Source organism: Rhamphochromis sp. 'chilingali', assembly GCF_963969265.1.
Source record: "Rhamphochromis sp. 'chilingali' genome assembly, chromosome: 2".
Lineage (NCBI taxonomy): Eukaryota > Metazoa > Chordata > Actinopteri > Cichliformes > Cichlidae > Rhamphochromis > Rhamphochromis sp. 'chilingali'.
The window spans coordinates 191,368-205,072 of NC_137930.1; the positions used below are offsets into that span (position 1 = coordinate 191,368).

At 39.4% G+C, this 13,705-nt stretch overlaps 1 protein-coding gene across 1 annotated transcript in view; it reads left to right on the forward strand.

Moving 5' to 3' along the window:
• Positions 1–13,705, forward strand: part of lamb4 (laminin, beta 4) — a 76,613-nt gene that overhangs the window by 1,415 nt on the left and 61,493 nt on the right. The window contains exons 2-8 of the mRNA XM_080875211.1: positions 5–93; positions 8,951–9,028; positions 10,371–10,561; positions 11,276–11,411; positions 11,684–11,757; positions 11,901–12,089; positions 12,316–12,379. Of these exons, the coding sequence (XP_080731337.1) occupies positions 9,007–9,028; positions 10,371–10,561; positions 11,276–11,411; positions 11,684–11,757; positions 11,901–12,089; positions 12,316–12,379 (676 nt within the window). The 5' untranslated portion in view covers positions 5–93; positions 8,951–9,006. The remainder of the gene's footprint in view (positions 1–4; positions 94–8,950; positions 9,029–10,370; positions 10,562–11,275; positions 11,412–11,683; positions 11,758–11,900; positions 12,090–12,315; positions 12,380–13,705) is intronic.

A 13,705-nucleotide genomic window follows, 5' to 3' on the forward strand; every position in this document is an offset into this window, starting at 1 on the left:
CCAGGATGCAGCAGCAGACTGAACCTCGACTGAAACCTGCTCCATCATCTCATCTTTGCAGATGTCCATTTATAAAGCATCACCAACTCAAAGGTAAACATGATATTAGAAAATGTGTTAGTAAGGCCTTTAAAACAAATAAAAAATAAACAGCTGTCGGCAGAACTGTAGGACTGAACAACTTCAGATCCCGAGTGTGTGAGGACGGAGAAGGATCAGCTCTATTTCAGATTTGAGATAAACTTTATATTTCAGTTTGTGATGATTCAGGAGCTGTCCTCAGATTCAGATCTCAGCACCACCCAGTGACAGCAGACAGATCATCTTATATCTTCACTCTTTGTAGTAACTCCAAAATTAACTGAAGAAAACAGTACAAAGGTTAAAGTAAGTAAGTAAACTTTTCACAGATAAAGATCACAAAGTGCTTTACAACACAGAAAATGGGAATATAAAAACAATATAACAGTAAATAAAACAATGTAAAACAATAAAACTATAAAAACAGCATAAGAAGAAATTCATCCATGCTTTTCTAAATAAAAATGTCTTCAGCTGTTTCTTAAAAGAATCAATGGAGTCCGTGCAGCGAAGAGACAGTGGGAGAGAATCCCACAACCGTGGTGCCGCCGTCTGAAAGGCCCGATCACCACGAGTTTTAAAATGAGTGCGTGGTACCACCAGCAGTCTCTGATCTAATGACCTTAAAGCCCAGGGAGGCCAAGACTGGAGTGATATGCGATCTTCTCTTGGTGCCTGTTAAGAGACGTGCTGCAGCGTTCTGCACAGTCTGAAGACGATTTGTTAAACAAGTAAAAAGGCCGTTACAATAGTCTAAACGAGAAGAAATAAAAGCATGAATAATCATCTCAAGTTCAAGCTTTGATATCATTAGTCTGAGTTTAGAAATATTCCGTAAATGATAAAAACAGTTTCAGACCAGCTGCTTAGACTGCTGCTCGAGCGACATGTCAAATATGACACCGAGGTTTCTAAGGCTTGATTTTACAGAAGGGTCTAAGAAGCTGATATGCTGTCTGATTTCTGGGACCATGTGGTCTGGAGCAATAATTAGAGTTTCTGTTTTATCAGAGTTTAGTTGGAGAAAATTGTCATATAACCATTTGTTGATTTCTGTCAGGCAATTACTTAAATTAGACAATTTATAAAACTCAGACATTTTGAAGGAACAGTATAGTTGGATGTCGTCAGCATAGAGATGATAGGAGATATATTTATAGCGCTTAATAATTTGGCCTAGGGGAGATACATAAAGTAAAAAGAGAATTGGACCCAGGACAGATCCCTGAGGTACCCCACACGGCAAAACTGTTGATTCTGACGTGACATGATTCATGCAAACAGTAAAAGATCTCTCAGACAGATATGATATAAACCATTTTAAAACAACACCAGTAATCCCAAACAAGTTCTCGAGTCTGTTTATCATGATGCTGTGATCTACAGTGTCAAAAGCAGAGCTGAGATCCAGCAGGACCAGCACGGTGTGCTCTCCAGAGTCTGCTGCCATCAACATATCACTGGATACTCTAAGTAAGGCCGTTTCAGTGGAATGCAATTTATGAAAACCAGACTGGAAAGTGTCCATAACAGCATTTTTATCCAGGAAATAGTTAAGTTGTTCTAGTACTACTTTTTCTAAAATTTTTCGATATAAAAGGCAATTTTAACTTGTAATTCTATGTTATAACAACAACTTCAGTCATCTATCGTCAAACTGATATAGAACAATATGTTGAAATAACAAACATCTAGAATTACATTTTACAGTGCACAAAGACATAAACACAAAGCGTTTATGGATCACGGATCAGGATCAGTGAGATGTGGCTTTCTCACCCGACAGCACGGACACGGTTGTGGCTGAAAGCCGACAGCTCGCTGATTCTGATCCGTCGGCCGGTCCGCGTTTTGTGTTTACGCCCTTTTTGCACTGATTCTGAAGCTGCAGCTTTTATCTCTGTCCAAACAATATTGACTGAACTGTGGTGTAATCTATATGGATGTACATGCATGCGTCACTAGGCGGCAGTACTTACCCACAAACAGGAAATGGGTTGGCACGTGAACAGCCACGAGAAAAACTGCATTAAAGATTGTTGTTGCTCCACGTTATCACTTGAGCAGGAGTTTTATTCAAGAGCCCAACACAACATGAAGCAGCAGCAAAAGAAGATCCAAACTACGCTTCACATAAACATCGTCATGGATTCACTCTGACTTTTGCTGTTTCGCTTCGAGCACGATAAAAATCACACTTCATGCACAGCTCTCTCGCTCTCTCTCTCTCTGTGATGGATGCATGCAACCACACAACTGAGATGCTTGGTAATATTCATTTGGTCTTTTGTCTTATGTTTACGTTATGCTCTAAAGCTTCTGTGATCATAAGTTAACTAATTTGATATTTTGAGTTTACCTGTAATGCATGACAGCACTAAGCTATAGCCCAAATGGTGGCATAGACTTTGCTTTGCATTGCTTGTTATTTTATATAGGTATGTTATATTGATTATATTTCTGCTCTTTCGGAGTTACCTGACCTCCGCTCCAGTCCTTCCTGGTTTGGCTGAAAGAGGAGGCTGAGGGTGGAGCTGGTTTAAATGCAGAAGCCAATAAAGTGGACTGGACCATCTATTGTGATCATGCAGGGGGAATGGGGTTCTTCTTGAATGATGGTTAGCTGTTATCTCTTTAGTTTTCACCTTTGGTGTATATAATGGTTTATTCATTTGCTATATAACTGGAGCTGTTTCTCATTTGGGCAGGGCAGTTTGTTGAGTTATGTTTTTGTTAAGTGACTTTTGAGTAGCATTCTGTTAAGTTAACCTCTTTTATGGGCCCACTTGGTTCCTAAAAACTTTATTGTTTGTTATTTTGAATTTTTGTAATCATGTTGTCCTTTTTGGGCGTATAATAAAACCCATTTTTTTGAAGATTACATTTGTGCCTGTGTTCCTGGCTGCTTGGATCATAACACTCTCTCTCTCTGTATCCCGTCTAAAAATCTGTTTTCTGCATTATTCGCTTGCTTGTTACGCACAAGTCTACCACTGTTTACAGCCTGTCGGACGCTGTTTGTTTCCTTTCACTTACTTCCAAAAAGAAAGCCTAATTTCTGCTGTTAAATACTGAACATATTTAAACTTTTTAAAAATTAGAAACTTTTGCTGTGTCTCTAATCCAACCTCTGTAACCTTGTTTCACTTCAGCAGCATCAGGTAATGTTCAGATGTTGATTCATGGTTTTCTTTCGTTTTTGATGTACTGCAGAATATTTTTATAAAATCCAGGGCAGGAAAATCACCTTCATGTTTCTCTGTTTTATCCTCAGCTACTTTGACACAAAGGCCTCTGCTGTGACGCTCACACCTTTGATAAAGTCTGGCAAGTGTCAGCTTTCTTTTTATAGATATAAAAATATGGATATGTAGTGATGCATGATCAGAATCCAATCGTGGAATCGATTCTAGAAATCAGTGACGATACCGAGCCCTAACAGTTACACAATCATATCAAAAGTTTCCACTTTCTCTTTTGTATCAGACACACTGAGAAAATATTTGGGATAAATAACCATGAAAAGAATGTATATATTCAGTTTAGAGGTTTACACATCACATCATTATAATCACAGAGCCTGTTTCACTAGAATCGTCCACTTGATGGCGCAGTAGAGCAAATGAATCATCACAATGCTTCAAACCATAAATCGACCAGTTGGATAGAAGCTTCAGTTCATCACGAAGCTTCATCTCACTAACACTACTCACCAAGTCCCGTTCAGTTATGTTCTTATTATAGTTGTAATAAGAGTCTGAACACATATTTTACCCATTTTACCTGAATTAACACAAAAACAGTGAAGCAGCAAGTTTAACCTTTCACATGTTTTTAAACACAAATGAAACACTATATCATGAATTGCATCATTGTTGATGTTTTTTAATTAGTTTTTTAACCATTATGATCTATTTATTGATTATTTATCACCTGTAATCTATTTCTTATGACTGTTTTTACTAGCAGGCTTTATTTATTGACAGCTATGTTTACCAGGGTTACATAGAGCTGCTCAAAGCTCATTCCTGTCTGGAGAGCTCATAGTGCAGGAGGCCAGCTCGTCCACTAGAGGGCGCTGTTACACAGGCACACACTCACATTCAAACATTTAACAGTAACGTGTGAACGACAGAGACTTTAAACGAGAACCTGAATATGAAAACAAACACTGTGACCACAAACACTGATGACACACTGTGGATGTGACGTCACAGTGGGCAGTTACACACTCTTTAACACACACCTCTCTGATTTCACCTGAACTCACACTTTAATAAATTCACCTGCTGATCTTTATTCACACACGGACCGGGCCGCACCTCCACAGAAGAAAATACAGTCAGATGATCCTGACTTCTCAGCAAAGGTTCACATCATTCATAAACTCATTAAGACAGTGCACCATTTAAAAAATATTTCGGGGGACGTTCCTCCTCCCTCTCTGAACAAGATAGTTTAATAGTTTAATTATTTTACACTGTTACTGATGTGATGTTCTATAAAGTGGTTTTAATAAAATAAAAAAAGAGGCAAAATTTAGTTTGTTTCTTTATTCAACTTTTGAACAGTGGGACTCAGTCAGTACATATTCAGTTAATGCAAATTATTTACACGGCAGTGCACTACAAGCATACATCTAGACTCCACAGTAGCAGGTGGGGGTTTTCTTTTTTGAGGACGGCTCCTTTTACCTGTCACTACAGATGGTCTGTTTATGTTTTGATCAAGAGCCTTTTTTTGGGCAGCTGAAGAGGAGAAGTCTATCTTATGGCCAACCTCTGGCTGTATCTTGGTCATATTACCCAGCAAAACCCAGTATGCAGGTTCATCTGTAACAGTCCTTGTGCCACAGATCAACACTGTTGCTTCTACATTAAACAGAAGAGCAGTGACGTGGCTGCAGGTCTCTGCGACTCCGGCCATACAGGTGCAGTGGGCGACTTCAACCTTCCCTGTGATGCTCACAGTGACCCATGGCTGCAATGCTGGTTCATTCAGTCTTAGAGTGCAGCACCTGAAACACACACAGACAAAGTTCATTTAAAGACAAGAACTATGAGCCAAGGCCGACACAAATGTGTTTAATCTACTTTATCATAAATGTAACAAAGTGTCTAGAAAGTTAGCACATACATGTCATTTTTCATTTCTTTATGTGTCCATCTATAGAACGCTGCAGGTTATAGTCTAAATCTGTCTGTTCTGTCAGAAACCTGCCTGCAGAAAATGAACCTAAAGTATGTAATGCAAGGATGTCATCACTGTAGAGATGGAGAAAGCATAAAGTGACAATTATGAATCACTTAATATGATAAGGAGATTCTGCAGGTCATTAATCAAAGTATAAAACTAAAATAAAATGTATTTTTAGTGACACAGGATACAAACATGTAAGCAAGATGTGTAATTAGGATTATTTATAATAAATATGAATAAATTAGTGCAATTTCTTTAACCATAAAGAATAACAATCCTTCAGGAGAATGTCACATCAATGCACTGAACTCACTGTTATCCCTCTAACAGCCTCCACATGTTCTCACTGTAATTTCCCCTCATGAATGAATTTATGCTGCACTAATGTGAATGTTTGCAGGGAAATCAAACGCATTTCACTCGCAGTACTCGAGCTGACTTACCTTTGTTTGAATGACGACTTGTACGCGCTGACTCCACAGACAAGGTACAAAATAGCGCTAGGTGTTCGGGGTTTCTACTCCACGGCCGTATTTCATACGGGTCCACATTTCCAATGCACGCTATTTTCTGCAAGTACCGCTGCTTCGCCTCTGGACGCAATCGGTCTCTATACAGTTCATTCTCTTTTGAGCTGCTTTTAAGCATCTTTCTTGTAGTCGTGGTTCCAACACAGTGTGTTTGTTTTAATTCGTAGATTGGCGCTGCGCTCCCACAATGCATTGCGGTGTGACGTCAACTCCAAAGCCCTATATAAACCTAGTGGGAGTGACCCCCCACAGAGGGACAAAAGGACCCCTGATGATCCTCTAATCGCCTGAGCCAAGGTGTGAAACTGGGTGTGGGTCCCAATCAGCCAGAGTTTCGGGTGTGTTCATTGTGAAACCTGGCCCCACCTTATCATGCGAATTCCTGAGGTCAGATGGCCCAGGATGTGAGTGGGCGTTAAGGCGTCTGGGAGGGATCTCAAAACTGGATTATAGATGGCAGAGAGTTGGTGTCGTAAACCCCGCCTCTGTTCAAAGATGGTCGCTCACAGTGGACATAGATGCTTCTTTCACTCCTCTTTCAAACCATCTGTCCTCTCTGTCCAAAATGTGAACATTGGCATCCTCGAAAGAGTGTCCTTTATCCTTAAGATGCAGATGGACTGCTGAGTCTTGTCCTGTGGAGGTGGCTCTTCTGTGTTGTGCCATGCGCTTGTGAAGTGGCTGTTTGGTCTCTCCAATGTAGAGGTCTGGGCATTCCTCGCTGCACTGTACAGCATACACCACGTTGTTAAGTCTGTGTTTTGGCGTTTTATCTTTCGGGTGAACCAGTTTTTGTCTGAGTGTGTTGCTGGGTCTGAAATGCACCGGGATGTCATGCTTGGAGAAAACTCTCCTGAGTTTTTCTGATACACCAGCTACATAGGGGATGACAATGTTGTTGCGTCTGTCCTTCTTATCCTCCCTCGCTGGTGTCTGGTCTTCTTTTCTGTGCCTCTTTGCTCCCTGTAGTCGTATGAATGGTAAACTACACTCATTGGCAGCAGCATAGGCACATTTAAAATTTCTTCTGAAATTTTCCCTCTCTAGTTGTATTTATACTGGTCTGGAATTGCACACTAATAAGCACTTCACTGCATGTCTTGCTGTGTATGATTGTGTAACTGACAAATAAAATTTGAATTTGATTTTATTTTACCTGCTCTTTTTGTTCTGGTACAACATGACAAATGCGAAGATAAAAAACCCTCCCAATCCCTCTCCTATGGGAGTTATGCCTGTGCAATATTCTCTCTTACACACACCGACTTTCTCACTTTCTCTCTTTGCCTTTTTTTTAATCTCTCACACTGATAAGTACAGCCTGAGGCTGCATATGTCTCAGGTGTGCTGTTACTTGCCCAGATGTGTTCTTTCTTTTGCGATGGAGGCAGAAGTAGGTATGTTCCATATTTACTCTAATTAAGTCTATCAACTATCTTTTAAGTCAAAACTGGACCTGCTGTTAGAAAAGTCAGGCAGCTTTGTACCTCATATGATCAGCTGATTTGTTCAATTTAACTGGAATAATTTGCATTTCATAGAACTGTAAGCCTGCAAACAGTATTTTGTGAAGCGTTAATTGCTCTGCACTGAAATGTATTTGGGGTTGTAGATATAATTGGTAATTAATAGTTGGTGTGTTAAATTGTGAACCTATGAATTTGTTTTATCGTTTCACTATTCTAAAGTAGAAATTAAAGGTTGGTGGGTATTTTCAGTGTACATATAAATGTTACCACCAAGTTTTTGACAGTTTTTGTCATTCGACAATTGTACTTTTTAAATATGTTCAAGGTCCTGTCAGACCATTCTAATCGATTGTGGCTATAAGGATGTGTGACAGATCACATCAAGATATTTATCACTTTAAGTTCATACCTATAAACAATATTCCCAGGAGCATGATAAATATTCAGTACTTCATTCCATTACACACACACGCACATCTTGAAATGTAATTTGCAAATCCTATTTAACTTGTGCAAAATTTGTGAGCATGAATATTTAGAGTATTTGTATTTTTCGTGTTAGGCATTCTAAGGAGTCCAGAGAAAGCTTTGTTTTTGCACATCACTAACACGATTAAGTCAGTGTTTTACATGTAAATCACGGAGAAGTTTGAATGATGAGAAACACTAGCTCCCATCTGGATTATGCCTTTTCCTGGGAAAATTGTTTTTGTTATTAATTTTTTACCTACCTTTTTAACCTTTACAGTGTTCCAACTGTTTCGAAAAACAAGTTGGAAATCTGTTTATATTTACTATGTTGTGAACATACTGATCCAACATACCTATCCACTTCTGTTTCCCATAGCACTTTCCCTGCAGGGGACAATAAAGCTAACTTAGAAACAACACAAAATGATAACTTGCCTCTCCATAAAGAACTTGTGCAATAAAACTGGCTTAAACGCATGGAAGGTGTTGAAATGTTCAGCAAAACTTCATTTTCCTTTCATTCCTGTGAAAGTGCATCAGTCCCCTCAGGGGGTTGCATTTGATTGCTCTGTGAAAACATACTGCTCTGTCAGGCTCTTTTATTTAAATGGGAGGAGGCATATTATATTCAACCAATACCCCACTTTCTTTTATTCAGTTTGAAAAAAAAGAAAGAACTAGCATTTAATCGAAGGTTAGCAGATTTTTCATAACCATTTTCTAGTTATAGTACATGAGATTACTATCTTATTTACAAATCACTTTTTCTTTATTTTGTCATATATGGTGACATTAATGATGACATATTTGTCATGTGCTTACTAGAATTGTTTGTCTCATAACACAATTAAAATACAATATCTGTTTCAACTTTTCCAGGGGACTCCACAGTGTAAAGATAGAGACTCAGTTAACAGAGCAGCCAACAGCAAATGAAATGTTAAGAGGCTGGATAAGAGTCAATTCAGAAGTGATTATTGTTGTGAACTGCTCTATCAATAAAACAGAATTGAACTGTTTATTGATAAGAACATGAAAAATTATCGGTGTGATTTTTGTTTGTTTCCCTTAAATGTGTTTGGTTTTGTTAAATATACATTTTATTGTTTATGCAGATAAAACTGACCTTAGATTAGCAATCACGAAATGAGTAATTTAGCAATAAATGTGATGAAGATGTTTACATGTTTTTGTGCTCAGAGTAAGAAGAATTTGCTAGAGATCTGTGGAATCTACCTGACCAGCCTCAGCACAACATGATCTTTCACTTTTTCATCGGTAAGTTCAGTTTCTAATCACTGCCATATGTTTTCTGAACTTTCACTCAGTGAAGGAAGGACCATTAAAATCACTAGAGCTTGGAAACAAAGCACCTGGACTTCTTTAAGTTTCCTGAAGACAGTTCACCTCGCATCCAAGAAGCGTCTCCAGTTATAAAATGAAATGGTGGAGAGCCCTGGGTATTTAAACCCTAGTAGGAGTGATCCCAAAAGAGGGCCTGGGAAGGATCTCAAAACTGGATTATAGATGGCAAACAGTTGGACACTTCCAGTGCAGGACCCCTGGGGTGTGGGACAGAGGGAAAGGGTGTGGTGGTATTCTCACTCACTGAAATGAGGGAAACAGGTGTTAGAATGGGTTTCAGATGCTGATCCAAGGTGTAAGTTGTGAATTGCAAAGTCTTTTCACAGGCGCAGGTGAAGCATAGAGGGGTAGGTGGTCAGGGTGAGGTGCAAAGGTAATCCAATGAGTGATCTGTTAAAGTCAGAGTGCTGGGTGGGGAGCAAGGCAGGTGAGCATAGTTGGAGAAACTGCGAGTTGAAGCGATTGAACCAAGGCAGGCTATGGCAGTGAGTCTCAGCAACATCCGGAGATTTTCTGTGAGAAGAAAGTCAAATTTAGGAATAACTATAACCGCGACTAATGAGGGCTAGCAGACAATCTGGGCTGCCGGCTTAGGTGCAGCCTTTCAGCAGTGATGCGGCAGCTCTGCCCAGAGGTGGAAATGCCAGGATTGTGAAAAAAACCCAGCACTCACGCAAACCATGACAATTCCAATCACTTTCTTTTCAAACTCTTTACCATGACCTGGATAACAAAACATTAGAATTCAATGTTTAATCTAACAATGAATAAAACTTCCTGTAAAGAAAGTGACATTGCAGTTCTCATGTTGTGAGATGTGATGTCCAACACCTGCAGGTGCACCTCCTCTTTGAGGAAAAGTCCAAGTTGTTATGGCCAGGGCAGGGAGCAGTTGTCAGGTTGATCAGGTGTGCTGTTCAAGGTATTTTAGCTGAAGATTTGCAGACATGCAATCACTTGTTGAAGGTTTTCCTCTTGTTGTCACGTGTTTTTCTTCCCAATCTATTAAATTTAAACTTATTTTTAGTTCTCATCATAACTCTTGTAAAAACAAAAATGTGAACACCTTTCTCCTTCTAGAAAGCTATAATTTAGAAAAAAAACACTTCACTGTGACGCTTTGGAAAAAAGGATCGATTTAACGATATGCTGAAATATTTAAACTGCAGACAACTATTTTATTTTTATGTCTGTTAAAAGACCTACTTTCCCGAGTCTGGAAGAAATGTCCAATACCTCAAATGTCTTTGGTCAGTTTGTCTCTCTGCAGCTTTCCTTCCAGCAGTTCACCTTCAGGACTACAAGGACTTCCAGGACCCATGCCCCATCAGCTCCTGTAACCCCCAGCTGGGTGACCTGTTGGTTGGTCGTGCTGCTCAGCTCTCAGCGTCATCCACTTGTGGTCTGGATGGACCACAAAATTACTGCATCATCGGATATCTGGAGGTCAAATAGAAAATTCATACACACAAAGTGTGTGTGTGTGTGTGTGTGTGTGTTAAGTGAAGCAAGATATGTCAGCCTGTGTGTGAATAAACTACAGCTGAACTCATTTTCTCTTTGATTGATGTTTCTGGCTGGTCTTCATACTGAAGCATGTTCAGATCTGTGTCTTTATTATCTGACGCTGTTCTCTTCACCCTGAGGATCATTTCCACCTCTCCCGTCGTGTATGCTTTTCTCTTTATTTTCTTTTCCTTCTGATGTATCGTCAATCTTTGCATTATTTCTCCAGCATTCAAAGTTCTTCTGACTGGTGAATCACCCGAGCATGAAAAGGCTCAAAGGATGAACAAGTAAAAATAACAGACAACTTGGCAATGATCCAGTTTTAAATTGTATGTTCAGGCTCTTCAAGCACAGCTTAAAGCATGACTCTGTCTTCTGCATTGATCAATAACAAAATAAATTTGTTATATCATGGAAGATGCTATTTTTGCCTGGGCTAATAGCCTGTTCCATGATTTGTAGGCGTTGGTATAATGAAGAAATAAGCATTACCTCCTTTATGGTGATTGAAATACTTAATAAATGAAATTAACTACAATAAACTACATGAAATATCATTACTACTAAAGTAATGATATTTCATGTAGTTTACTTGTAGTATTATAAACCCAGAGGTAATCATTGATCAGGCTGGTTTATGTTTATTCATAGGAGGGGCAGAAATGTTTCACATGTGACTCTCGGCTACCATATCATCGCTACAACAGCCCAAACAGCCATCGTATTGAGAATGTCATCACAAATTTTGACCTCGAGAGAAAGCTGAAGTGGTGGCAGTCGGAGACTGGTAAGTTTGAGTATTTCTGCAACAACAAACTGTCCAATCAGAGGGAGAAGGAAAACTATGTGAAATCAATATATTAGTTACAAAAAACATTTTGTTTAGGTGGCAGAATGTGTTTGGGTAAGAGAAAGCACTTAGCTGTGCAACTCTACCCCTACTGCTCTGTGTGTGACAAAGAAACACGACTTACTGTTTGTGGAACGTTACAGTTAAAATATGCTATCACAAATAATCTGCAACACTGTAAGTCTGCTCTGTGTTTGCCTTCTGTGCAGGAGTTCATAATGTCAGCATCCAGTTAAATCTGGAGACTATGTTCCAGTTCAGTCACCTGGTCCTCAGGTTCAAGGTATACCTCTAAAGCGTACTGAATTTAATGTTTTTAGGGAATTAACTTAATGTTAGTCAAAAAGTCGTATGAATAGAAAAGAGCCTACACCTTTAACATTTGCCTAATCAAACATTAAAATAATGCTAATCTGCTCTGTGCAGAGTTTTCGGCCAGCAGCCATGTTGGTGGAACGATCAAGGGATTTTGGGCGAAGTTGGACAGTTGTCCGTTACTTTGCAGAAGACTGTTCTCTTCATTTCCCTTCAGTGTCGACTGCGCCCGCCAGGAGCATCGATGACGTTGTCTGTGACAGCAGATACTCTGGATCAGAACCATCCTTAGTTGGAGAGGTAACAATTGTAACTACAGCCAGTGTGAACATGAGCTTTTTTCTATAGCTCCCCTGGGCTTCAGTCATTCTGGACTTTGTCTTAAGAATTCATTGAGACAAAACTGAAACTAATTCACAGGAATGATAAAATGATGAAGTAATATAACAGCAAAGCATTAATGATGCTTTTTTATACTGGTTCTGTGTAAGTAAATATGTTTGTATTTCTTATATTTGTCCTCTAGGTGGTCCTGAAAGCTCTTGATCCTGTCTTTAAAACAGAAAACCCTCATGCACCGAACATCCACGGTGAGGTTTTCCTAAATAGCTGTCACTGTGTTTATATGTAATAATAATAATAATGGATTGCATTTATATAGCGCTTTTCTAGACACTCAAAGTGCTTTACAATTCCACTATACATTCACTCTCACATTCACACACTGGTGGAGGCAAACCATAGTTGCCCTGGGGCAAACTGCGGGGGGGGTCAGGCTTATTTCTTTTATAACGTTTTAACATGGGAGTCTAAGGCTACATTCACACTGCAGGCGAAAGTGCATCAAATCTGACCTTTTTGACCCTATGCGACCCATATCCGATCATGGTATGACAGTGTGAACAGATCCGATCTGGGTCACTTTCGTATGTGGTGCTGAATCTGATACATATATGATGTTTTAGAAAGCGACTGCAGTTTGAATGATCATGTCGCATTAAATCCGTCTTTTACATCACTGACACAGGACAGACGCCAATTATTAGCACCGGAGAAGTGCACGAGAAGACATCGTGGACACTTCCTGGCCAGCAAGTGTAGATGTTAGTAAAACTGTTGGGAAGACAACGTTGGAGAAACGTGAACATTTTATTTGTACTGTATAATCTGCAGATTCTGACAGAAATCTGCAGCTATCCTTTAAAGCACCGCTCCTCTCTAAAACAGCAATAAGGATAATTACTAGGCCATATGTAAATAACAAAATAACTTTATAACTTAAAGCAAAATTGGGAAACATAAGGTCTGAAACAAGTCTTTATATTAAGGTCCATCAGTCAAACAATATTGCTTGCTCTGGGTCTAAACGGAGCGCGTTGTGTGTGACATCTCTTTGCGCATGCGGGCCGCTTTGAGGGTTCACACTAGAGCGTGTTTGCTGTCACATTTTATTTGTAGTGTGAACGAGCAGACCAAAAAAATCTGATTTGATCAAAAAATCGGAATTAAGCATTAAGACCTGCAGTGTGAACATAGCCTAAGGGGACCAATGTGCTGCGAACATTAGAGGAACTGCAGGTTTTAGTCTTTCACCCATTTTTTTGCCTCAGGGGTTTACGCTCTTTAACAAGAGGTACAATAGATGTCTAATGAGCCTCCAATAAATGTATCATTCACTAGCTGGGCCCACGTCGTTATTTGAGGTTTAACAGCTTTTTTTGAATAGATAATAGTGAATGGCTTAAACATGAATTGAACTGCAGTTTGGAGTTGAACTGGAGGCGTCTCCTAGGCCTGGCAGATCCCTCATGTACTAATGTGAAGTGAAGAAGTGAAAGACTTGAAAAAGGAGAGGGAGAGTGGTGCACGAAAATGAGACAAAAGAGCTTGTAGAAATGTATATATATATATATATA